At 45.3% G+C, this 25,436-nt stretch overlaps 1 protein-coding gene across 1 annotated transcript; it reads left to right on the forward strand.

Annotated features, from left to right (window-relative positions):
• The first annotated feature begins 708 nt into the window (after positions 1 to 708).
• On the forward strand, positions 709 to 24,397 carry LOC123994434 (myotrophin). Its single transcript, XM_046297002.1, has 5 exons — positions 709 to 895; positions 1,027 to 1,127; positions 8,283 to 8,396; positions 10,225 to 10,308; positions 23,121 to 24,397. Exons 2-5 carry the CDS (start codon positions 1,059 to 1,061, stop codon positions 23,205 to 23,207), a joined length of 354 nt encoding a protein of 117 aa, XP_046152958.1. The 5' UTR covers positions 709 to 895; positions 1,027 to 1,058; the 3' UTR covers positions 23,208 to 24,397.
• The last annotated feature ends 1,039 nt before the right edge of the window (positions 24,398 to 25,436 follow it).

Below are 25,436 nucleotides of genomic sequence, written 5' to 3' on the forward strand. Positions count from 1 at the left end.
GATAAGTATTCCCTCTCTCTCCCCCCCCCACCCCCTCCCCTTTAAGATTTAGATGCACTATTGTAAAGTGACTGTTCCACTGGATGTCATAAGGTGAATGCACCAATTTGTAAGTCGCTCTGGATAAGAGCGTCTGCTAAATGACTTAAATGTAAATGTAATGAAACAGTTTGTGTTTTAGCAAGGTTGGTTTCTTGGCGTTCATAGCTATGGTAATTAACTGTACAGCACAGATGAAAAGGAACGGGAGACGCAGAAAATAAAGTAGTAGCAACAGCAGAAAAGTGATTGGGAGTTAAAGATTTTACTGTAGAATATGTACAGGAGATATTGAAAGAAGGAGTCCTGTCCTCCCAAGCTAGTGGCCAGGAGTAGGAACTGTTAGAGAACAGTAGTGGGATAGGGGGGTGTTTTGATTTTATAGGTGCAGGGTTAGTGGGTGTTGCAAATTGTATTTCTCCAGTTCACATTTCCATATATTTGTTGTTGTTGTTGTCACAAATGTGGAATTCACATTCCGAACTGTGAGAAAGGCTGCAATACTGAAAAAACCGTCTCCTCTGGCGGAAATTCACATGAAGAAGATCTGCGTTCTCGGGTCGTCACTAGTTACCACAGCCACAAATTCATAAATCCCGCCCATTTCTACAATTTATCTTGAACCTAACCTTAACTACACTTATAACATTATGCCTAACCCTAAACTTGTTTTTTTAGAGTTAATTGTTTAGATCTAGACAATTTTGACTAGATTTTGGCAAGCCGACTGAAGAAAGGTTCACTTCCGGATGTGCGGCATCGGAAACGCTTCACGAGAGAAAGGCGGACCCCTCCTCTACTGTCCTTTCTTTGAAACTTTATTTTTTAACAATTGCCTGCACTCTAGAAGTACCAGGTGTTCAATTTGTAAAATTATTTAATTCATGTAACACTGCAAATGTTATAGACGTCTTTCCCTTTACTACTGACAGATCTGTCAAGCATTGCTTGCCTAGAGAGAAGTTTGACAGCTGCCTTTTTCAACAGGGAAGCCGCAGTGAACTGTTGAACACAAGAAAATGGGGGATAAAGAATTGATGTGGGCCTTGAAAAATGGAGACCTGGACGAGGTTAAGACCTTAATGAAGGTATGATATACTGTAGATGACCTACTCGCAAATCAGGCTAGTAAGTGTGCTATCTAGCGAACAATAGCTAGCTATGTTTTGTCTGTATAGCTAGCAAACGTCGTTAACTAGCTGTGGCGTTGCAAGGTTAGCTAGGTAGCTAACTTTCATAGCTAGCTTAGCATGCATACATTAGCTAACTATCCGTTCACTCAACTATCATAAACTCATTGTAGTTAGCTAGCTAGAAGGTTTGCTTTTACAAACGTCTGTAACAATTGCTAGCTATATTGGGTAGATTGGATAGGTAGCGCTAGCCAAGTCATTTACCGTACTAGATAGATAAATGGCTAGCTAGCTACGTTGCATCCCCACTACAACAACTTGTCATCTGTTTCAATCGGTGTGTCTGTTTACTATTGCCTAATGAATGACAATTTCTGCAGACAAGCATATATGTATGTATGTGTGTGTGTATGTGTGTATGTATATGTGTATGTATATATGTGTGTGTGTATATATGTATATATGTATGTATGCTTGGTTTTAACAAGCTATGTATGTATGTATATATATATGTATATATGTATATATATGTATAAATGGTCAAGTACCTAGCTAACGTAAACTACGTATTTAGCTAGATAGTTGGCTCCTGCTTGAGAATAAGTTATGCTTTGTTTTAGCAAGCAGTCTGTAACTAGCTATAGCCAGATCCACTTGTCCGTGTTGTGACAGCTAGTGTGAAGTGGGCGGGTGTCAAAGAGCTTTGTTGCAAGGCAGATCTATCTAGATGGCTGGCTTGCTAACTTCATGGTGTTGAAAACATTAAGTAGGCCTAATCGTACTATGTGTCTGCTTTGAATGAGGATGTTCAGGGAAACTGTTCAAATTATTATTATCATTCAGCCTCCATACTGAGGCTCACTCATTTTCAGGCCACACCTATACAATTCTTAGAGCACTGACCCATTAGCTATTGGTCTGTAAACTGGTCATCTTTAGCCACTAACTTATTTTGGTCCAATTCTAGACATGAAATGGGCTCTGAAACTTCAATGAATCATATTTGAATTACACTTCAATGATGGCAGTTGTTTTGTTGGTGTCTCCTTGAAATAGATTGGCTGTGTGCCTAGGGTTGTTGTTCTGTTGGAAGGTGAACCTTCACCCCAGCCTGAGGTCCTGAGTGCTCTGGAGCAGGTTTTCATCAAGGATCTCTCTGTATTTTGCTCCGTTCATCTTTGCCTCGATCTTGACCGGTCTCCCATTCCCTGCCGCTGAAAAACATCACCACAACATGATGCTGCCACCACCATGGTTCACCGTCGATGGTGCCAGGCTTCCTCCAGACTCGACGCTGGGCATTCAGACCAAAGGTTACAATGTTGGTTTCATCAGACCAGAGAATCTTCTTTCTGAGGGTCCTTTAGGGCTGCCATGGGCCTTGTAAAAACATTTTTTTTTTTTTTTTACTGAGGTTTGGCTTTTGTCTGATCACTCCCATAAAGCCCTGATTGGTGAAGTGCTGCAGAGATGGTTGACCTTCTGGAAGGTTCTCCCATTTCCACAGAGGAACTCTGGAGCTCTGAGTGACCATCGGGTTCTTGGTCACCTCCCTGACCAAGGCCCTTCTCCCCCGATTGTTCAATTTGGTTGGGCAGTCAGCTCTAGGAAGACTCTCGGTGGTTCCAAACTTCTTCCATTTTCAAGAATGATGGAAGCCACTGTCTGAATACATATGTAAATAAGGTATTCATATTTTGTATTTTAATACAGCTGCAAACATTTCTAGCCCTATATTTGCTTTGTCATTATGGGGTATTGAGTAATTTAATTAATCTTAGAATAAGGCTGGAATGTAACAAAATGTGGAAAAGGGGTGAGGGTTTGACTACTTTTTTCAAATGCACAGTACATAAGGTGTCTAATCATTGGATCTTTCTGTAAAGTACCTGAAAGTAATACTGAAACATGGCTTGTGGTTTCAGGTTTAGCCAGTATGGTGTAGGTTGAAAACCTATAAATTACTGTGGTTCAACTTGTTGAAAGCCTAACCACACTGATGAATCGGTAGGCCTGTAGAGCTTTTTATGCATTTGGTTTAGACTGTAGGCTAGGAGCTAGACAATCAGACCGCTATTCTTTATAGCTAATCAACTGATACATACAGTAAGGTTGCAGTCATTAAAACAAATTTTTCAGCCACTCCACAAATTTCTTGTTAACAAACTATAGTTTTGGCAAGTCGATTTGTACATCTACTTTGTGCAACAATTGTTTACAGACCGATTAATTGTATCACAATTCCAGTGGGTCAGAGGTTTACATGCACTAAGTTGACTGTGCCTTTTAAACAGCTTGGACATTTTCAGAAAATTATGTCATGGCTTTAGAAGCTTCTGATAGGCTATTTGACGTCAATTGGAAGAGTACCTGTGGATGTATTTCAAGACCTACCTTCAAACTCAGTGCCTCTTTGCTTGAAATCATGGGAAAATCAAAAGAAATCAGCCAAGACCTCAGGAGAAAAAAAATTGTAGACCCCCACAAGTCTGGTTCATCCTTGGGATCAATTTCCAAGCCCCTGAAGGTACCACGTTCATCTGTACAAACAATGGTATGCAAGTATAAACGCAATGGGACCACGCAGCTGTCATACCGCTCCGGAAGGAGACATGTTCTGTCTCCTGGAGATGAACGTATGTGCAAATCAATCCCAGAACAACAGCAAAGGAACTTGTGAAGTTACTTTTGTACCGGTTTCCTCCAGTACCTATATATGCAGTAAAACGAGACCTATATTGACATAACCTGAAAGGCCGCTCAGCAAGGAAGAAGCCACTGCTCCAAAACCGCCATTAAAAAAGCCAGACTACGGTTTGCAACTGCACATGGGGACAAAGATTGTGTTGTGGGGGTGCTTTGCTGCAGGAGGGACTGGTGCAATTCACAAAACAGATGGCAGGAAAATGTGGCTATATTGAAGCAACATCTCAAGACATCAGTCAGGATTTAAAGCTTGGTTTCAAATGGGTCTTCCAAATGGACAATGACCTCAAGCATACTTCCAAAGTTGTGGCAAAATGGCTTAAGGACAACAAAGTCAAGGTATTGGAGTGGCCATCACAAAGCTCTGTCCTCAATCCTATAGAAAAGTTGTGTGCAGAACTGAAAAAGCATGTGCGAGCAAGGAGGCCTACAAAACCTGACTCAGTTACACAAGCTCTGTCAGGAGGAATGGGCTAACATTCACCCAACTTATTGTGGGAAGCTTGTGGAAGGCTACCCAATACGTTTGGCACACGTTAAACAATTTGAAGGCAATGCTACCAAATACAAGTTGAGTATATGTAAACTCCTGAACCACTGGGAATGTTATGAAATAAATAAAAGCTGAAATAATTCTCTCTCCTATTATTCTGACATTTCACAGTGGTGAGCCGAACTAACCTTAGACAGGTAATTCTTACTTATTAAATGTCAGGAATGGTGGGAAAACAATTTAAATGTATTTGGTTAAGGTGTATGTAAACTTGCGGCATCAACTGTAGGTCTAACTTCTGTGAAATAGCCTAGCCCTGAACATTTCTGGTCAGTATTTAGGCTCTGCTTTCCTTTTCAGCTTTTGGTAATTGAGTCTAATCAATGTCAGAGGTATGGCTATTTTACAAGTCTTTACTGATTTTGGCAAGCAAGAACATTTAATAAAGCACTCATATTGATCTCAAAGTCTGCGTTTACACAGGCAACCCAATTCTGTTATTTTGCCACTAATTAGTGCTTCGGCCAATCATATCAGATGTTTTGCCAGTAATTGACCAAAAGATCAGAATTGGGTTGCCTGTGTAAATCCAGCCCAATCATCTCAGATTACAATTAAGTTGCAGTAGGATGCAAATGTTTCAGATATCGGCCATTCAATTGCAGGGATGGGTTTTTCCACCCGTTGCCAAAGATTTTTCAAAAGCAGGCAGCTCCTAGACACTTCATACTGTACATATTAGACTGTGATCCACTGTGGTTTCCCTTATCCCTCAACCCTAATGAAACTATTTAAATTAGGCCCCGTGTCACCCAGCTCCTGGAGGTAATATTTGAAAACTATTAGAACGGGGATGAGATTCCATCATGCCTAATGGATTCACTTGGATTGGTTGTAAAATGGAGTGGAATCCATTTCCCACTCTTTTCCTTGACCTTCAGGCGAATTGTGATACAGGGGAGCATGCCAGAGGCAGACCATTGGGGCTCAGTGGGTGATTGGTGCATATAGCCAGTCATACAGCTAGTAATGAGAGCAGTTTGCCTACACATATCACTGTTGGGGAAAGCAGTTATGTTTGTCATATGTATTCATAAACTCGGCAAAAAAAGAAACGTCCCCTTTTCAGGACCTTGTCTTTCAAAGATAATCTGTAAAAAAAAAATCTAAAATATCTTCATTGTAAAGGGTTTGAACACTGTTTCCCATGCTTGTTCAATGAACCATAAACAATTAATGAACATGCACCTGTGGAACTGTCTTTAGGACACTAACAGCTTAGACTGTAGGCAATTAATGTCACAGTTATGAAAATTTAGGACACTAAAGAGGCCTTTCCACTGACTCTGGAAAAACACAAAGAAAGATGCCCAGGGTCCCTGCTCATCTGTGTGAACGTGCCTTAGGCATGCTGCAAGGAGGCATGAGGACTACAGATGTGACCAGGGCAATAAATTGCAATGTCCGTACTGAGAGACGCCTAAGACAGCGCTACAGGGAGACCGGATGGACAGCTGATCGTCCAGTGGCAGACCACGTGTAACAACACCTGCACAGGATCGGTACATATGAACATCACACCTGCGGGACAGGTACAGGATGGCAACAACCACTGCCCGAGTTACACCAGGTACGCACAATCCCTCTATCAGTGCTCAGACTGTCCGCAATAGGCTGAGGCTGGACTGAGGGCTTGTAGGCCTTTTGTAAGGCAGGTCCTTACCAGACATCACCGGCAACAACGTCGCCTATGGGCACAAACCCACCTTTGCTGAACCAGACAGGACTGGCAAAAAGTGCTCTTCACTGATGAGTCGCGGTTTTGTCTCACAAGGGGTCATGGTCAGATTCGCGTTTATCGTCGAAGGGATGAGCATTACACCGAGGCCTGTACTCTGGAGCGAGATCGATGTGGAGGGTCCGTCATGGTCTGGGGCGGTGTGTCACAGCATCATCGGACTGAGCTTGTTGTCATTGCAGGCAATCTCAATGCTGTGCATTACAGGGAAGACATCCTTCTCCCTAATGTGCTACCATTCCCGCAGGCTCATCCTGACATGACCCTCCAGCATGACAATGCCATACTGCTCATTCTGTGCTTGATTTCCTGCAAGACAGGAATGTCAGTGTTCTAAGGCCAGCGAAGAGCCCAGATCTCAATCCCATTTAGCACATCTGGGACCTGTTGGATCGGAGGGTGAGGGCTAGGGCTGGCAAATCTGGTGCAGTCCATGAGGAGATGCACTGCAGTACTTAATGCAGCTGATGGCCACACCAGATACTGACTTGATTTTGACCCCCCTTTGTTCAGGGACACGTTATTCCATTTCTGTTAGTCACATGTCCGTGGGACTTGTTCAGTTTGTCTGTTTAATCTTATGTTCATACACGTATTTGCTTAAAATAAACTCAGTCGACAGTGAGAGGACGTTTCTTTTTTTGCTGAGTTTATTTGAACTGCAGGAAGGGCAAATAGCATCTGCAGCTGCTGTCTCAGTTTATCCAATAGGAACCTTTATAACCAGGCTACATTAGCCTAACTCATGAGAGAGGTAGAGAGGAACGTGTAAACTCTGATTACAACACATGGATTGACCATAGGCTACATTTACCTGAGCTATGGAGACCTATCAAGCTTCAGAAATCCAATGAATTGCAGCAACGGCATCCATTGGATCACTGTGCTGTCTTGCCTAAGCTTTTGAGAGCAGGTGAGTGGTGCGAGCATTATCCAAAGCCTGTCTGTAACCTCCTCTGAGCCAGATTGATTATCACGCCCGGCCGGCACAGCTAAAGACTAGCCCAGACCCTGACCCTTCCCCTGATGGCCTCGTTGCCTTTGGGCCGATCCGCGGTAATGGAATTATGCGGAGACTCAAACAAAAACCATTGATTTCAAAGTTTGACAAACCATACAACTCTATGCACACGGACTTGTCTACTTTTAACAATTTCCACTGAACATTTTACAAAAACACATTTTACAGAAACTATGCATAAACAAAGTTTGGTAACTTAGGGACATTACTGTAATTCTGTTACCAGACTTCAAGTTTTTTTGTTAGTGTAAATTTAATTTAATTTACTGTGGAAATTGTTTGAAGTAGTCATTGTGCATAGCTGTATGATTTTGTTAAACTTTGAAATCAATGGTTTTAATTTGGCATACATTTTAAAGTGAAAAATCTGAGTCTGCTGGAGGCCAACACAGAGACTAAGGATAGCCATGCACTCTCAACCCCAGCTCCAGTGTCTCTCCATCACACTCTTGCTTCCTGTAAAAAGCTCAGAGTAGGTACTTTCCTGTTCATGGGTACACCGTAGGTCCTAGCTAACATATAGGTGACTTATAGAACTGCTGTCTGGGAATCCATTTCTGTCCTTTTGCTAGCCAGGTACTATAGAAAGTCATTCAAAACTAACATGGGTTGGTTTTATGCAGGATGCTTAGCAGGTGAATACATTCCAGTCCCCTCTTTCCTCAGGCCACATAGCCAGCTAATGAGAGAGGTGCTGTGGTATGACATGGCACTGACAACGCTGCCCGGTCTGAGTGACCCGTCTCTGTGATGAGTGTTGTCTCTTCAGGACTACCCACCGCTCCACACAATGGACTGTGGCTACAGAGCCTGTCTTTCCTCTCGCCTGCAGGCTTGACAGTTTGAGGCCTCGCAATACCACAGCAGGGAGACTCTGGGAGGAGGCGTATTGTGTGACGGTCTCTGTGTGTTTTGAATTGAGGGGGGTTTCTGGCACAAGAAGGGATTTCCATTGTATTAAACACTTACTGTACGGACATGCACACAGTTATGTTGCTTTTTTAGCAAGCGGGTGACCAAGTCTTGATACAGGAGGGGAAGTTGTGTCGTTGATGATGGTGTCTTAACCATTTTTTTTTTTTTTTTTTGTAGGATGAGGATGTGAACAGGACCCTGGAGGGTGGCAGGAAGCCCCTGCACTATGCTGCTGACTGTGGCCAGGCTGAGATGCTGGAGTTCCTCCTCTCCAAGGGAGCAGATGTCAATGTAAGAGCTGCTAGTGGGAATACTGCTATCAATATAGGCCTACTGCTGTTATACAGTTATTAGAATACTGCTGCCAATATAGGTCCTACTGCTGTCAATATAGGCCTACTGCTGTTATACAGTTATTAGAATACTGCTGTCAATATAGGCCTACTGCTGTTATACACTTATTAGAATACTGCTGTCAATATAGGTCCTACTGCTGTCAATATAGGCCTACTGCTGTTATACACTTATTAGAATACTGCTGTCGATATAGGCCTACTGCTGTTATATACTTATTAGAATACTGCTGTCGATATAGGTCCTACTGCTGTCAATATAGGCCTACTGCTGTTATATACTTATTAGAATACTGCTGTCGCTATAGGTCCTACTGCTGTAATCTAATATTAGTAACCTTTTTTATTTTATTAGTACTGATATGGAAGAAGGCTGTGGTGGTGGGCCTCTCTGTCACCGATCTGCTTACGTTAGAGATCAGTTATTACTGATGACCAAGGAGGAAGGAATGATGCGTTTTCCCATTCTGTTTGCATTAATTTGCTTATGGAATGGTACCAGAGAACAAGTCCCTTGTTCTGTATCCACTCCTACAATGCTTTCACTATAGTCAACCACATACTGTAGTAACGACAGAGACAGCAGGTAGCCTAGTGGTTAGAGCGTTGTGCCAGTAACTGAAAGGTTGCTAGATCGAATCCCCGAGCTGACAAGGTAAAAATCTGTCGTTCTGCCCCTGAACAAGGCAGTTAACCCATTTTTCCTAGGCCGTCATTGAAAATAAGAATTTGTTCTTAACCGACTTGCCTAGTTAAATAAATAAAAAACGACACAGACTGACATGACTTAACTACTGTAGACTCTGCTAGTGTTGTTCAGACCTGTAGAGAGTGGTTAAGATCTATGTTTGGACCAATGGGATTCCTCCTGAAGCCATCTCCCCCATCAATTCCCTCAGAGCAGCAAAGACTAACTGACCACATAGTCTGTCAGAAAGCTCCCCTGAGCCTCAACCCATTACCACACTGCAGTGGAGGGAATCGTTCTGCTTTTACAATGGGATTGAGTAGAGTGATGGTTGTGGCATTTACAAGTTAGGGAAGGGGACCTTATGTATTGTACAGTTCTGCGCTAGTATCTTTCTAGGTAGCCTTGGTGTGCAACTATTCTTAATATCATTAGAAATACTTAACCTTATTCGAAGCTGTACTTTGGTCTTAATCCCCTCAGGCCCTCAATAATGCAACAAAATGAACGTGCTTATGGGTGTCACTGACCCAAGATGTTAGTTTCACACAGACATGTGTTGACCGTTCAGGCGATACTTGCTAGAACTGGAAGTTCTGACCTTAATGTACCTGTGAATTTGAAGGGCTTGTTAACTAGGCCCAACTCTCACTGCACACAGTCTGTAGAGCCATGTCCTCTCCCAACCTCCCTTATCTGCCTCATGGTCTAATCAACACACTTGTCGTTCCCTCCAACATCCATCAGTCTGGCTGTTACACTATTTTGCTCGCTCCCCCCCCCACACACACACACACGCAGAATGTGTAACTCTGTCTCTCTTCCCCAGTCCCTTCAGATAAGGGGCCCCAGCCAGGGCTCCTGAAACAGGGGAGATAAATAGTGGCAGTGGGTTTCCTTTGTTATTCATTGATGTGATAAGGAGAGAAATAAAAGCGCTCCCTCTGAGTTATTTCCTCTGATAACGAGAGTGCCCTTGTGTTGGAGGCAGGGACGACTGGTCTGCTGATGTATGCTGCCTGTCCACGCACAAACCCGCCCACTCTCTTTTTCTCACACTTTCTTTGGTCTCCCACAGGCCCCAGACAAACATGGTATCACTCCGCTGCTCTCTGCCACGTACGAGGGTCACCTCACCTGTGTCAAGATCCTGCTAGAAAAGGTAACGCCGCCCACACATGCACAGATCTGTCTTTACCCTCGTCAGAGCCATTTCTGTGTTGGAAGTTGTGTGTGATGTGTAACTGCTGCTGAGAGGAACTTCTGTATGACAAAGGACTACAATGAAGGCTGAATGTTCAGTGACGGTCTGGTCCTGCCTGCCCAAACCTTCTGTTCTGTGTGGAGGGAGCTGGAATGTTCCCAGACCTCATCACACAGCACTGCTGCTGTTTGTTCCTATCCCACTAGCTAGCTCACACACACACACACACACACACACACACACACACACACACACACACACACACACACACACACACCTCTCGCTCAGCTCTGGAACACTGAGATGATGATGATGATGATGATCCAGTGGCTGAATGTGACACCTCTGTAGTTAGGAAGAGTGGTGGTGCGGTGCCAACACTTCTCCTGGACTCCAAGGAGCTGCTTTTACAGTCCTGTAATGCAGCCATTTTGGATTCATACAATCAGATGATGTGTTCTTTGAGCGGTGATCTTTGTCGAATTATTAAAAACATCTTACACATAGTACCCAGTAACTACTATAGCAGTGATTTTCAGACCCTGTTTGTTTGATGCAGAACTGTGTGCATACAGGACATGATTTGGGCACTGCCTTGTGGAGGAGTCAGTCACTCACTGTGTGGTGTTTTCATTCAGCTCACGTTTTCCCAGCTGCTATCATGGCACGGCTCAGTGAGGTACCTGTAGTGCAGCCACATAGAAATTACAGATGTCTCTGTTCTCTAATAGTAAGCCCTGTGGAGGCTTATATCACTTTCCCCTCTTTCTATCCCCCCCTTTCTCTCCCCCTTTCTCTCGCTCTCTCGCTTGCTCGCTCGCTCTCTCGCTCGCTCTCTCTGAAAACGTGCAAAACTGCTGTGAAATGGATGCAACCACCCCTCACTCGTAGCTGCACAGCACAAAGGGTAGATGCACAATATGGACATTTCATTACCTCGTGAATGTGCCTTTTTTTATGTCAGTACAATTACAAATTGCTTTCATAAAACGTGTGTGTGTGTGTGTGTATATATATATACATATCAAATTTATTTATATAGCCCTTACATCAGCTGATATTGCAAAGTGCTGTACAGAAACCCAGCCTAAAACCCCAAACAGCAAGCAATGCAGGGGTAGAAGCATGGTGGCTAGGAAAAACTCCCTAGAAAGGCCAGAACCTAGGAAGAAACCTAGAGAGGAACCAGGCTATGTGGGGTGGCCAGTCCTCTTCTGGCTGTGATGGGTGGAGATTATAACCGAACATGGCCAAGATGTTCAAATGTTCATAAATGACCAGCATGGTCAAATATTAATCACAGTGAACAGGTCATGGTTCCATAGCTGCAGACAGAACAGTTGAAACTGGAGCAGCAGCACGGCCAGGTGGGCTGGGGATAACAAGTTGTCATTAGGTCCTCCAAGAGAAAGAGAGCGTACTTAAATTCACACAGGACACCGGATGAGACAGGAGAAATACTCCAGATATAACAGACTGACCCTTGCCCCCCGACACACAAACTACTGCAGCATAAATACTGGAGGCTGAGACAGGAGGGGTCAGGAGTCACTGTGGCCCCATCCGATGATACCCCCGGACATGGCCAAACGGGCAGGATATAACCCACTTTGCCACCCACTTTGCCAAAGCACAGCCCCCACACCACTAGAGGGTTATCTTTAACCACCAACTTACCATCCTGAGACAAGGCCGAGTGTAGCCCACAAAGATCTCCACCACGGTACAACCCAAGGGGGTGGCACCAACCAGACAGGAAGACCACCTCAGTGACTCAACCCACTCCAGTTTTTAATTTTACCTTTATTTAACCAGGCAAGTCAGTTAAGAACAAATTCTCATTTTCAATTACTGCCTAGGAACAGTGGGTTAGCTGCCTGTTCAGGGGCAGAACGACAGATTTGTACCTTGTCAGCTCGGGGATTTGAACTTGCAACCTTCCGGTTACTAGTCCAACGCTCTAACCACTAGGCTACCCTGCCGCCCAGTGACACACCCCTCCTAGGGACGGCATGGAAGAACACCAGTAAGCCAGTGACTCAGCCCCTGTAATAGGGTTAGAGGCAGAGAATCCCAGATACATACATGTATGCGTGTGTGTGTATATATATATATTTACACACACACGTATGCCTCAGCATTTGTACGTGGATGGATTGAGTTTGTGTTTTTGGCTGTGACAGTGGAAACCAACAGGCTAATATTTCCAGTGGGTAAGCATCTGTCTTCTCCCAGCCAGGCTACATGAGGCAGGGTACACGAAAGCACCATGCTACGCTTCTCCGGGAGTTGTGTTGGCGGTCCTCACTCACAGATTGAGCCAGCGCCACAGCGGTTAAGGGACTTAACCGTGACAGGACCACCAAAACACGCTGCCACTTGCCTGTGTCCAACCTCCAAGTGGCACCCCTCCTTTGCATCCTACGGTCATGACCCTCCGCGTAAATCGCCCGGCACCAACATTACTAGGAGTGGACACCTCTTATGGAGAGAACACAGTTACGATGCATGAAGAGACGGAGAGAGCGATATATAGATTGAACCAGATCACCTCGTAGGGAGGGGATAGTCTGAGCGCCATGCATCAGCAATTGAAATTCCTTCAGGCAAATATGAGAATGTGGCATTTGTCATCAAGCGAAGGCAGGCCCGGGTCGCCACCAGCCAAGGGCTCATCATCAGGGGTTAGGCCCGAAGCGGAGTGCAAGGAGAGATGAGTCACCGCTTCACACCACAGCAGCCTGATGGCTCCTTTCAGCCAGAAGCAGCAGGACTGGAGCTCTGAAGCACTTTCTCTCTGGCCCTCTTTACCCACGCTGTTATTACAACAGCAACGGCAGGCCAGTGCTTGAATGTCTACTCATTGATTCAAATCCGCTCGTTTATTCAGCTTTAAGAAACATTCAGAGGAATCTGATACTGCATCGGTAGTCCACTACTACCAGGATATATGATTCATGATAACTCAAGTTTTCACTCTGGACAAAATGCTTGATAGTCTTGGAAGTGTGCCCCTGAGTTGACCTCTGACTGCCCCCAGGTGGATTCCTGCATTATCAAAGGCCTGTTAACCCTGTGTCTGACCCTAACCAGCCGGCAGGCTGGGGGAAGGAGAGTTGCTAACTTGACTACAGGCCAGAGAGACTGCTACCGAACAACATGAGGCTTATTAATTATGAATCAACACTGAGAAGACCTCCCTAAACAACTTCCACTCGTTTTAAAATGGATTTTTATTAACCCATCGACCCCCTCACCCCCCCTTCGTCGGACAAATCTAATATTTTTTATACAGCTTTATTGCTAAGTATACATACATTGTACATACACTGTACTTGTATATAAAGCAGTCAAAAATACATTACGATCCCAACCCTCAGCCTCTCTCAGCCCATCCCACCATTCACCATAGACCACACTCTTAACAGTGGACTGTTGACTTTGGCCCTTGGGTCAGGAGTATGATATTATTCAGACTAGCCTTTTCTAGTCTCCTAGCTGCATGTCTAATGCTGGGGTGTATTCAGTGACGTGAAACTTTTCAGATGGAATAAGGAACCGTGTCAGCTCTACTCATTCTCTGGCAATCATCTGTTCTACGTCATACCTTTTCTATCTACAGAAGAATGTTCTGTAACGTTACATCCTCCTGATCAGGCCCCAGTCTACACTGCTAGGCAAGCCAGGGAAAGTGATTGTCTATGGGCACCGCAGAGTGAAGAATGTGTCGTGATGGATTTATCACTTGGATAAAGGGTGGGCTGGGTAACAGGAAATGAGTTAGTAGGATTGTGCAGACTACCATTTCCTCCCTGTCTAAACGTAGCCTTCTGCACACCACTATGGGCATGTTGCTAGCTATAAGGGGGGAGGACTGGGGGGAGTGAGACGTGCTCGTACTGTGTCGTGGATGCTATTAAGCTTCTCTCAGGACGATGTTTAGTCCCAAAAGCTAACAAGCCAAGATACTTTTTCATGTGCTCGGCAATAGATGCCAGAAGTGGATTGTTGTGGACGACTGTGTGTGTGTTTATATTTATTAGTACTACCGTTTTCAGTCTTATAGTGGTTCCCGTGTAGCTCAGTTGGTAGAGCATGGCGCCTGTGGGTTCAATTCCTGGAAGTAGCTCTGGATAAGAGCGCCTGTTACATGTAAATGTTACAGTACAGCATCCCCTTCACTGTTGTCTTACAGTACAGCATCCCCCTCACTGTTGTCCTACAGTACAGCATCCCCCTCCTTGTCCTGTTTCAGCCATCAGCACCCTGCTTGTGTTTTGGTCAAACAGCCGTCCTATCTTTTCCCACTTCTCTGAGCACAGTGCAGCCAACAAGTCTGTTTCTCCATCCCCATACAGATACAGATTTCTCCTTTCTTTCCTCTTCTCCCTCGTTCAAGGCTATGTAAAATATGCCCCGTGAATGGCTGCTTGACTGGAGTGGGCGGGTCGATGGACTCCTGTAAGCATCACATTTTATAACCAATCCTGGGGGGAGGAGGTCTGAGGGCCTGAATATGCATGGGCAGTCTGTCATTTTCACTTAATGGCATAAAGAAGACTTAATGGACACCTCGGCCAAGTGGCAGACTTACCTAAACCCCTATTACTACTTACTGCACGTCACACACACCGTTGTGTTTGGCTCTCTATTTGACTGGGTCACTCTTATTCATTAGGGCTAGCATACATCTCGCTTAGTTCAGGCTGTATCACGTCCGGCTGTGATTGGGAGTCCCATAGTGCGGCGCACAATTGACCCAGCGTCGTCCGGGGTAGGCCGTCACTTGTAAATGAAGAATTTGTTGGTAACTGACTTGCCTAGTTAAAGGTTAAATAAATAAAAAACTTGTTCCAGCCTCAATCTCGTCCTGGGTGGATGTTTGGACCGTCGGTGTTTACTGTCAGTATTCCCATTTTAGACTAGCTCATTATTCTAAGTGGAGACCGGTGGATGTCCATGGTAGATAAGATGACGACTGTAGACTTGAGGGATGGGGAGGAGGCCCTCCCCCCTCTTAGTAGAGCCCAGGGAGAGGGAGAAGCCGTGTCGGTGTAAGACAATACGAGTTGGTCTTCACTGGACAATACAGCTCGCTAGCTTCCGTTAAATAATGAGTCAGGGAATGCTCATTAGATGGTGCTGGAAGGCTCCTGTATGTAGGTAGCAGCCTTCTCCCAGGTTGTTGACTTGAGTCTTGTTGAGGTGAGCGTCAGGGGGTGAAGTGGTGCTGTTGTGTAAATGAGGCCTGTGGAGTACTGCTATGTCTGGGTCCTCCATCCTCCTCCGCCGGTACCAGCTGCTAGCTAATGACTTCCCCTGAGCTAGAGGGCCTCCTCCGCCGGTACCAGCTGCTAGCTAATGACTTCCCCTGAGCTAGAGGGCCTCCTCCGCCGGTACCAGCTGCTAGCTAATGACTTCCCCTGAGCTAGAGGGCCTCCTCCGCCGGTACCAGCTGCTAGCTAATGACTTCCTCTGAGCTAGAGAGCCTCCGCCTCCTCTTCCTCGTTCTCTTTGCCGTCAGCCCACTAGAGCTGAGAACATGATGACCATGGAGAACACCAGGCTTGGTCACAAGATGCCTCACGAACACACCATCCAACTACAGGTGTTGAGGTTTCGCTCGTTCTCTCACTACGTATCTGCAGATTGATGGTTTGTTTAACCAACGTTACATGAATGAAACCTATTCAATTTGGTTTAAATAATGCAAAAACAAAGTAAAGTAAAAGTGCAATATGTGCCATGTAAGAAAGCTAACGTTTAAATTCCTTGCTCAGAACATGAGAGCATATGAAAGCTGGTGGTTCCTTTTAACATGAGTCTTCAATATTCCCAGGTAAGAAGTTTTAAGTTGTAGTTATTATAGGACTATTTCCCTCTATACGATTTGTATTTCATATACCTTTGACTATTGTATGTTCTTATAGGCACTTTAGTATTGCCAGTGTAACAGTATAGCTTCCGTCCCTCTCCTCGCTCCTACCTGGGCTCGAACCAGGAACACATCGACAACAGCCACCCTCAAAGCAGCGTTACCCATGCAGAGCAAAGGGAACAACTTCTCCAAGTCTCAGAGCGATGCCATCTATTTTGTGATGCCATCTATTTTGTGAAGTGCACCAGTCCCTCCTGCAGCAATGCACCCCCACAACATGAGGCTGTCACCCCTGTGCCTCACTGTTGGGATGGTGTTCCTTCGGCTTGCAAGCCTCCCATTTTTCCTCCAAACATAACGATGGTCATTATGGCCAAACAGTTAGTTATATTTTTGTTTCATCAGACCAGAGGACATTTTTTCCAAAAAGTACAATCTTTGTCCCCATGTGCAGTTGCAAACCGTAGTCTGGCTTTGTTTTTGTTTTTTTTAGCAGTGGTTTCTTCCTTGCTGAGGGGCCTTTCAGGTTATATCGCTATCGGACTCGTTTTACTGTGGATATATATACTTTTGTACCTGTGTCCTCCAACATCTTCAAGGTCCTTTGCTGTTGTTCTGGGATTGATTTGAACTTTCGCACCAAAGTACATTAATCTCTAGGAGACAGAATGCGTCTCCTTCCTGAGTGGTATGATGGCTGTGTGGTCCCATGGTATTTATACTTGCGTACTATTGTTTGTAAAGATGAAAGTGGTAGCTTCAGGCATTTTGAATTTGCTCCCAAGGATGAACCAGACTTGTGGAGGTCTTCTTCAGGTTTTTCTGTTGTTGATTTTTTTCCCATGATGTCAAGCAAAGAGGCACTGAGTTTGAAGGTAGTCCTTGAAATACGTCTACAGGAATACAGGTTCTCCTATCCAAGATGGCGTAGCAGTCGGACGTGTGTTTTGTCTTGTCCCGTCCTGTCTGGTGTAAATATAGTTTTCCTCGTTTTTTTTTCTGTATATATTTCGTACATATTTTAATCTCACTTTCCAACTATAGGCTGAATATACTCTCCTGCAACCTGCATCACCCAATGTGGTACGGATCTGCTTTTTCTATACTTTAGAACCGGAACCCCCATCAGAAGCTAGCCAGCTAACTAGCTACTAGCTAGTACTCAGTTAGCTTTGGAGACCGCTAGCAGTGGCTAACTAGGACACCAGCGCGACATCAACCCAGAGCATATCAGACTGCTTTTTCTCTACCACATCTCCGGATTCCTACCGCAAGCTGCAATCCGTGTGGCTACTCCTGGCTAACGTCTCTGCCCCAAAGCAAGCACCAGTTAGCCTTGAGCTAGCCTCGAGCTAAGCCCATCTCCCGACTAGCCGAAGAGATCCAACATTACCTCTCTTGCCAATTGGCCTGGACCCTTTACTGCCGACACGGAGCCCCGCCGATCCATCATGACTGGTCCGCCGACATAATCGTCCGAGATGGTTTCAACAGGCTTTTCCGTTGCGACATCGCCAAGGATCCATCTGCTGGCCAAGGCCCGCGAGCTTTCTGAAACGCTGTGTCTCCAGCTCACCTAGCGTACTAGAGCACCTGTAGCATACTCCTGGGCTACAATTACCCGGGCCCATGACCGGTCTGTCGATGTCACCGCATGAAGAGGAATAAACAGACTCACCCCATCGCGACGTCCCCCAAAGGTTAACTCTTTAGCCCTCGCTATCTCCCTGCTTGCTAATTCGGCCTGCTAATGGCTAGCTTGTCTAGCCCGGGCCTACGAACTGTTAGCTTGATAGCACAGGCCTGCTAACCGTCTGAATCACTGTGTCCCAAACACTCTCTGAACCCATTTACTTTCTATCTCATTTTGATTTTGTTTATACCTTCCGGAAACCTGCCTCACCCACTGTGATACGGAATTGCTATTACTTTTAATTTTATTTTTATGACTCACTCAAGAACCTCCAGACGCTAACCAGCTAACTAGCTACAAGCTATTTAGTCATTGTTAGTTTCTTTTTAAACCTGGATAACACTCGCCAGTCCAGCTTCCCTGCCCATCCACCGCTTCCACCTGGACACTGAGCTCTTGGCTACATAGCTGACGCACACTGGACTGTCTTAATCACGGTACTCCATTCTGCTTGTTTGTTTTATCTGTCAGCCCAGTTAACGCCATTTTACCTGCTGTTTGTTGTGCTAGCTGATTAGCCTCGCCTACTGTTTTTAGCTAGCTTTCCCAATTCAACACCTGTGATTACTGTATGCCTCGCTGTATGTCTCTCTTAAATGTCAATATGCCTTGTATACTGTTGTTCAGGTTAGTTATTGTTTTAGTTCACAATGGAGCCCCTAGATCCACTCTGCATACCCCTGTTACCTCCTTTGTCCCACCTCCCCACATGCGGTGACCTCACCCATTACAACCAGCTTGTCCAGAGATACAACCTCTCTCATCATCACCCAGTGCCTGGGCTTACCTCCGCTGTACCCGCACCCCACCATACCCCTGTCTGCGCATTATGCCCTGAATATATTCTACCATGCCCAGAAACCTGCTCCTCTTATCCTCTGCCCCCAACGCTCTAGGCGACCAGTTTTGATAGCCTTTAGCTGCACCCTCATACTACTCCTTCTCTGTTCCGCGGGTGATGTGGAGGTAAACCCAGGCCCTGCATGTCCCCAGGTACCCTCATTTGTTGACTTCTGTGATCGAAAAAGCCTTGGTTTTATGCATGTCAACATCAGAAGCCTCCTCCTTAAGTTTGTTTTACTCACTGCTTTAGCACACTCTGCTAACCCTGATGTCCTTGCCGTGTCTGAATCCTGGCTCAGGAAGGCCACCAAAAATTCAGAGATTTCCATACCCAAATATAACATCTTCCATCAAGATAGAACTGCCAAAGGGGGCGGAGTCGCAGTCTACTGCAGAGATAGCCTGCAAAGTAATGTCATACTATCCAGCTCCATACCCAAACAGTTTGAACTACTAATTTTAAAAATTACTCTCTCCAGAAATAAGTCTCTCACTGTTGCCGCCTGCTACCGACCCACCCTCAGCTCCCAGCTGTGTCCTGGACACCATTTGTGAATTGATCGCCCCCCCATCTAGCTTCAGAGTTTGTTCTGTTAGGTGACCTAAACTGGGATATGCTTAACACCCCGGCAGTCCTACAATCTAAGCTAGATGCCCTCAATCTCACTCAAATCATCAAGGAACCCACCAGGTACAACCCTAACTCTGTAAACAAGGGCACCCTCATAGACGTCATCCTGACCAACTGGCCCTCCAAATATACCTCTGCTGTCTTCAACCAGGATCTCAGCGATCACTGCCTCATCGCCTGTATCCGCCACGGAGCCGCAGTCAAACGACCACCCCTCATCACTGTCAAACGCTCCCTAAAACACTTCTGTGAGCAGGCCTTTCTAATCGACCTGGCCCGGGTATCCTGGAAGGACATTGACCTCATCCCGTCAGTTGAGGATGCCTGGTCATTTTTTAAAAGTAACTTCCTCACCATTTTAGATAAGCATGCTCCGTTCAAAAAAATGCAGAACCAAGAACAGATACAGCCCTTGGTTCACTCCAGACCTGACTGCCCTCGACCAGCACAAAAACATCCTGTGGCGGACTGCAATAGCATCGAATAGCCCCCGTGATATGCAACTGTTCAGGGAAGTCAGGAACCAATACACGCAGTCAGTCAGGAAAGCTAAGGCCAGCTTCTTCAGGCAGAAGTTTGCATCCTGTAGCTCCAACTCCAAAAAGTTCTGGGACACTGAAGTCCATGGAGAACAAGAGCACCTCCTCCCAGCTGCCGACTTCACTGAGGCTAGGTAACACGGTCTCCCCCGATAAATCCATGATTATCGGAAACTTCAATAAGCACTTCTCAACGGCTGGCCATGCCTTCCGCCTGGCTACTCCAACCTCGGCCAACAGCTCTGCCCCCCCGCAGCTCCTCGCCCAAGCCTCTCCAGGTTCTCCTTTACCCAAATCCAGATAGCAGATGTTCTGAAAGAGCTGCAAAACCTGGACCCGTACAAATCAGCTGGGCTTGACAATCTGGACCCTCTATTTCTGAAACTATCTGCCGCCATTGTCGCAACCCCTATTACCAGCCTGTTCAACCTCTCTTTCATATCGTCTGAGATCCCCAAGGATTGGAAAGCTGCCGCAGTCATCCCCCTCTTCAAAGGGGGAGACACCCTGGACCCAAACTGTTATAGACCTATATCCATCCTGCCCTGCCGATCTAAGGTCTTCGAAAGCCAAGTCAACAAACAGGTCACTGACCATCTCGAATCCCACCGTACCTTCTCCGCTGTGCAATCTGGTTTCCGAGCCGGTCACGGGTGCACCTCAGCTACACTCAAGGTACTAAACGATATCATAACCGCCATCGATAAAAGACAGTACTGTGCAGCAGTCTTCATCGACCTCGCCAAGGCTTTCGATCACCATATTCTTATCGGCAGACTCAATAGCCTCGGTTTTTCGGATGACTGCCTTGCCTGGTTCACCAATTACTTTGCAGACAGAGTTCAGTGTGTCAAATCGGAGGGCATGCTGTCTGGTCCTCTGGCAGTCTCTATGGGGGTGCCACAGGGTTCAATTCTCAGGCCGACTCTTTTCTCTGTATATATCAATGATGTTGCTCTTGCTGCGGGCGATTCCCTGATCCACCTCTACGCAGACGACACCATTCTATATACTTTTGGCCCGTCATTGGACACTGTGCTATCTAACCTCCAAACGAGCTTCAATGCCATACAGCACTCCTTCCGTGGCCTCCAACTGCTCTTAAACGCGAGTAAAACCAAATGCATGCTTTTCAACCGATCACTGCCTGCACCCGCATGCCCGACTAGCATCACCACCCTGGATGGTTCCGACCTTGAATATGTGGACATCTATAAGTACCTTGGTGTCTGGCTAGACTGCAAACTCTCCTTCCAGACTCACATCAAACATCTCCAATCGAAAATCAAATCAAGAGTCGGCTTTCTATTCCGCAACAAAGCCTCCTTCACTCACGCCGCCAAGCTTACCCTAGTAAAACTGACTATCCTACCGATCCTCGACTTCGGCGATGTCATCTACAAAATGGCTTCCAACACTCAGACTGCATCCAGTTTGCTGAGTAATCACAGTGCCATCCGTTTTGTCACTAAAGCACCTTATACCACCCACCACTACGACTTGTATGCTCTAGTCGGCTGGCCCTCACTACATATTCGTCGCCAGACCCACTGGCTCCAGGTCATCTACAATTCCATGCTAGGTAAAGCTCCGCCTTATCTCAGTTCACTGGTCACGATGGCAACACCCATCCGTAGCACGCGCTCCAGCAGGTGTATCTCACTGATCATCCCTAAAGCCAACACCTCATTTGGCCGCCTTTCGTAGACTTATCTCCCTCACCAACTTCAAACATCAGCTAACCGATCGCTGCAGCTGTACATAGTCTATTGGTAAATAGCCCACCCATTTTCACCTACCTCATTCCCATACTGTTTTTATACTGTTTTTTTATTTATTTACTTTTCTGCTCTTTTGCACACCAATATCTCTACCTGTACATGACCATCTGATCATTTATCACTCCAGTGTTAATCTGCAAAATTGTATTATTACCTCCTCATGCCTTTTGCACACATTGTATATAACTGCCCATTTTTTTCTACTGTGTTATTGACTTGTTAATTGTTTACTCCATGTGTAACTCTGTGTTGTCTGTTCACACTGCTATGCTTTATTTTGGCCAGATCGCAGTTGCAAATGAGAACTTGTTCTCAACTAGCCTACCTGGTTAAATAAAGGTGAAATAAAAAATAAATAAATAAAAAACCTCCAATTGACTCAAATGATGTCAATTAGCCTCAAATGATGTCAATTAGCCTATCAGAAGCTTCTATAGCCATGACATTATTTTCTGGAATTTCCCAACCTGTTTAAAGGCATAGTCAACTTAGTGTATGTAAACTTCTGACCCACTGGAATTGTGATCGTGAAATAATCTGTCTAAAACACATACTTTTTCCAACAATTGTTTATCTCACTAAGTACATGTCCTAACAGACTTGCCAAAACTAAATTGTAAACAAGAAATTTGTGGAGTGTTTGAAAATTACTTTTATTGACTCTAACCTATGTGTATGTAAACTTCCGACTTTAACCGTGTGTGTGTGTGTGTGTGTGTGTGTGTGTGTGTGTGTGTGTGTGTGTGTGTGTATATCTATACATCTCTCACACACTTTCTGCCTGGCACTCGAAGTGGGTCAGGCTTTTCCACTCAATTGCGTGTTCTCGGCCCGGGCTCCGTAAGCCCCCGCTAAGAGGCTAAAGTTTGCCATTAAAGTTGTTGGTCTGGTAATGCTCGACCACTCGTCAGTTTTATCCCCCTTTGTCCGTTATTTACAGCTCTTGCTGCATTCCCTTCACCCTCATTCACCTTCACTGTCTTGTTCTGAGATGTGTGTGAAACATTGGCTTAGAGTGAATCTGCCAGAGCAGGGCACTCTACAGCTTTGCTCATCTTGAACCTATAATGTTTGGGATGCTAGGTGATTAGTTCATCAGTGATTCTGCACAGTGCTTTTCCGGTCCTTTTGAATGCACTTGGGGAGGGTGAGAGACACGACATTGTCAGAGTGGGTTGAGGGGGACAGGCAGGTTGGCCCACACTCTCACAGAGCATTACTGATGGGCTGAACCTGTGGCCTTCGGTAGAGGGCTAGATGGGGGGGAGGGGGGGTGTAGGGTGAACACTGATTCTAACCTTGGCCTGTAGTTAATTTTGAGAGAGTGGGTTCACACTTGAGGTTGAGGCCTTGATGCTCCACTCAGGTCATAATGTCTCCCTGTCATGTCTCTCTCTTCCCCCAGGGAGCCGACAAGGAGCGGAAAGGACCGGACGGCCAGAGCGCCTTCGAAGCCGCCGAGACCGACGCCATCAAGGCTCTCCTCAAGTGAGACGGGAGCCTAGAAGGGACGGACGGATGCAGCAGTGGTCCCCCAGACAGGCCAGATGGACACACCCCTTCCCCAGACCTCTGTCTTTAGCACTGCTTTGTCTGTTTGTGTTTTTTGGATTTCCCTTTTTGTTTTATTTTTTTTAAGTTGTAGGGATTTTCTCTTGCCTCTTCAGTAGCCATTGACTGGATGGACTTGTCAATCATGTCTCCCTTAGGGACCAAACACTGAGGGGAAAAGCACCCAGACTTGGACCTTCCCTGAACACACAAGGATGCAATGTAAAAAATTAATAGAGCTTAGCGCTTAAATATGATCGCTCTCAAGTCCTGTGTGCACTCCTTTCACAAAGATGTTGGCAGACAAAATGGAAACATTCAATAGTGTTCAATTTTGTGGCCTGTTTTCAATATTGTAAGACCACTTGGTTATATTAATCTTCCAAACATCAGTTGTGCTAGATGGAGAACGGTTGTAAAGATATTCTATTAGCCCAGTAAGATGGCCTCTTTCCCCTGGCTGTGTACTGTAGCTCTTCTCTGTAGACCTGACTGGCTAACTGTCCAGCGCTTCAACTAGGGGGTTTGTACTGTATGAGAGGGTAGGTCCGGTTTAGGCTGCTAATAATATTGGTTACCCACTATGTAACCCTCTACTGATAATATATCACACTAAACAATATTGACCAAGGTTACTCTAACGTATAATAGCGTAAATACCCCCTTGACCAATCACCATGTTGGCATTACAAAATGTATGTACAATTTTTTTTAAAAAATCTGTTACTTATTAAAACATTGCTGTGTAGTGATGACATTATGTTAACATTGACCATTATCCAATTTAGAATTGCATAATATTTTTCCCTTTGAGTTTTGAACATGTTCTGATCTGCAATCCTTTGTTTCCGCTGTCTGTTTTCTATTAGCTGAATGGGTGGGTTTAGGGTTCAAACTGTGGATCGGGAAATGATCGTCCTCTCGCTCTCTGGGTTTGATTAACCTGCCGGCTCTCCTGCATTTCAGAACTTCCTCTGCTTCTACTGCTACGCTCTCAAAAATGGCTGCCTTCCTCTTTTGGTTGCTTTCAAATAATTACAATGCAATGAAAACAAAATACAAAACGCTTTCTCTCTGGCATCGTTGTGAGGAAAAAGCTGTAAAAACTGAAATAAAAAAATCTTAAAATTATTCTCTTCGTGTGGTAATCCATTGATTTTGTTTTCTGACTGAAAAGTTGACAATACCAGCAGTCTTTCAAATAGACTCATTGACTCTGCTCTTAGAACGGACACTTCTGAGTGGTGAACACACTTAACTGTAATCTATATTAGTTCCTTTGTATACACGTCTCGGCGCACACTTACTTGCAAGTCTGCGATCCATACTAGATGCCCTCCATCTTAATGACTTGAGTATTGCTTGTCTTTGTCAAACTGTCAGCAGCAAAACCCTCCTCCAGCTGTGTCTGAGCCTGGAGCACAGTGTGTTGTCCTGAATGAATAACAAGCAGCATCTATTGATTCCTCATTATACTGTCTGGGCTCTCGGAGTGGTGAGATTGTCTCTGGCAGGGAAAAAATGACTTGCTCATATTGTTCTCTGAATGCTGCCTCTTTTAGAGTGCCCTCAGTCCCAGGTAAACTAGCTAGCTCTCCCTGTGCATAATATCCTCCTCTGCTTAGTTGATGACTAACACCTAGCCAGTTGCCTCCCATTGGGTAAAGGGCCAATGGAACACTATCTAAGGTCTGTTGTTCTCCGGGCTATAGGATGATGTTTAATTTCTTTGACATCTTGGCATTTGATTTTCCCTTCGTTGGTGTCTTTTTGTTCATATCCTTCGGCTTCTCAATATAAATCAGGCCGTGTTCATGAGCTTGACCTGAACGAAGTCTCCCTTTTCAACTCACATAGGCCTGTGTCTTTCAGGAGGAGAATGAGGAATCTTAATGGTATGGGGGAGTATGGCCAATGAATTGCTTCCCTAACGCTTGTCGACATGTGTCACCGACCAGGCACATTGCTCTGTACAGAGGGCTGAGAGCATGACATCGGTCTGAAACAACCTCACACTCAACGTCAACAAAACTAAGGAGATGATTGTGGACTTCAGGAAACAGCAGAGGGAACACCCCCCTATCCACATCGATGGAACAGTAGTGGAGAGGGTAGCAAGTTTTAAGTTCCTCGGCATACACATCACAGACAAACTGAATTTGTCCACTCA

The sequence above is a fragment of the Oncorhynchus gorbuscha genome, linkage group LG14 (assembly GCF_021184085.1).
Source record: "Oncorhynchus gorbuscha isolate QuinsamMale2020 ecotype Even-year linkage group LG14, OgorEven_v1.0, whole genome shotgun sequence".
Taxonomy (NCBI): domain Eukaryota; kingdom Metazoa; phylum Chordata; class Actinopteri; order Salmoniformes; family Salmonidae; genus Oncorhynchus; species Oncorhynchus gorbuscha.